This window comes from Pteropus alecto, unplaced genomic scaffold (assembly GCF_000325575.1).
Source record: "Pteropus alecto unplaced genomic scaffold, ASM32557v1 scaffold34, whole genome shotgun sequence".
NCBI classification, from domain to species: domain Eukaryota; kingdom Metazoa; phylum Chordata; class Mammalia; order Chiroptera; family Pteropodidae; genus Pteropus; species Pteropus alecto.
Genome location: NW_006435763.1, coordinates 6,676,504 through 6,678,662, shown reverse-complemented (window position 1 = coordinate 6,678,662; position 2,159 = coordinate 6,676,504). Strand labels below are relative to the sequence as shown.

General features: G+C 44.5%; 1 protein-coding gene across 1 annotated transcript in view; it reads right to left on the bottom strand.

Annotated features, from left to right (window-relative positions):
- Positions 1-2,159, bottom strand: part of VPS35L (VPS35 endosomal protein sorting factor like) — a 122,786-nt gene that overhangs the window by 49,470 nt on the left and 71,157 nt on the right. The window contains exon 23 of the mRNA XM_025046103.1: positions 1,067-1,147. Coding sequence (XP_024901871.1) covers positions 1,067-1,147 — 81 coding nt within the window. The remainder of the gene's footprint in view (positions 1-1,066; positions 1,148-2,159) is intronic.

Here is a 2,159-nt window from a genome sequence, read left to right as displayed (position 1 = left end):
GCAATAAAATATAAATAACAAGGACTGAATTAGTAATTTTACAGTTTTTTGTGCTAACTGTATTTTCTAAAATTTTTACAATAAATATGGTTTCCTCTTGTACTAAGAAAAAGAAGTTACAATATTTATTTTAAAGGACTTTTAATTTTAAAACTGTAAAAGATATCAGTTAAAATACTGAATAAATTAATAATGAATTATTTTTTTCCTGGTACATAAATAAATCGAGTAACTTATTTTAGCATTTTAGGCTAAACCTCTGTCTGGATTAATAATACCAGTGAAGGAAAAACACCCTTGAAATATATCTAATTTTATTTAAACAAAGAAAAAAAATAAACTATGATTATTAAATCGCTGCATAAAAGTCTATGGTGATGCCACCCTGAACAAGCCCCATCCTGTCTGATCTCGGAAGCTAAGCAGGGTGGGGCCTGGTTAGTACTTGGAGACGAGACCACCCAGGAAGACCAGGTGCTGTAGGTGTGAAAAATAAGGAATTGTAAGCTGACAAGGTCCTTGCAATCTGTGAGGTCAACCAAGGGTTGCCTCGCTTAAACAATTCAGAGGCAACGTGGCATGATATACGCAATGTGTCCTCCAATGATTCAGAAAAAAATTTACATGCACATACGTGCATAGATATGTGTGTACACATAACGGTAACGATAACACAAAGATGGAAAAGTTAACAGTTGGTGAATCTGAGTAAAGAATAACAGGACTGCTCTGAGCTATTCTTTCAACATTCCAATAAACTTCCATTTTTTCCCAAATAAAAGAGTTAGTTTAACTGAAAACCACAGGCGCCTAACTATAGCCAAGCCACTGTGCCCGGGTTTCCCACACGGCATCCTCGCAGCCTCTCCGACAGGACCATTGTCACCCCCCTCACAGATGAGAAAACCAAGACACGAGGCTGAGTCACTGAGTAAAGGGCACGCGAGGACGATCCGGCAGGGCCGGGACTCAGACTTCATGGCCTGACCCATGTGACATGCTGCCATTTTCACTCAACGGAACGAAATCCCCAACAGTGTGGGCGTGAGACATGCGAGTCTGCTACCTGCGGGTACGAGTCCTCGAACGCGCGGTCCGGAGTCATGTGCTTGATGACGTCAGCCAGCACGGTGTTGACCTCGCGTTTCTGAGTGGGGAAAACGGAGGAAACCTGTATGAGACACTGAGTGGTGGTCGGCGACCATTTTACTGGGGGAAAAGGACGAACGTTTTTAGAATATACCACACACCTTCCAGAAAATAGTTTCGAATGCTCTGCTGGAAATGTTACGCGCGGAAAAAAGTCCCTCCCATGTCACAGCCCTAAAGGAGGCCGCGTCTACGCCACATCAGGACTGAAACAGGTTCCGGGGCTTTGCACTCTCCACGTTTGCCCTGGGTGCTGGCGAATTCGGCCGAGTCCCTCTCCACCTGCCTGTCCCAGGCCCCTCCCTGGGTGCTGCAGAGACCAGTGAGGCATTGTGGGAAGAGCAGAAACCTGCTCCCTACAAGCCAGGTGACCCAATGGCCACTTCCCTTCTGTCGTGTGTATCAGGAGTCGGCCAACCACAGCCAAATCCAGCCCGATGCCTGTTTTTATACAGCCCGTGACCTAGGAACGGTTTTTACAGTCAAGCCAAAAGAAGAACAGCATTTCGTAACAGGCACTAGAGACTCAAATTTCGGTGGGTGTAAATGGAGTTTACTGGCTCACAGCCGTGCTCACTCACGTACTGTCTGTGGCTGCTTTCAAGCTGCAGTGGCAGAGTTGACTTAAAAAAAAAAAAAAAAACGGCTGAGCCGCTCAGGGAACCTCTGACTCAGATACAAATTTCCAAAGATAATTGAGGAAAGTCACTTACCACTGAGAAAAGAACTGAGAAATCATGGAAGTGGGCGATCACTTTCTTAATTATTGACTGAAGCTGTAAAACAAAATGAAAACCATATCCTATTTACTAAAACTCAGATTTTTTTTTAAAAGGCAGCCCGTTCATAATCTGCGATCAAAATTACGATGAGAAACCTGGATTGCTCGAGAAACAGGGAATTCCTGTCAGTCCCTGTCTCAGTCTGCGTTTGCCCACCCTATTCTGTAGCCTCGACTTCCCCCTCTGTGAAATGGAGAGCAGAGCAGCATCATGCTCGTTGTGAGGATT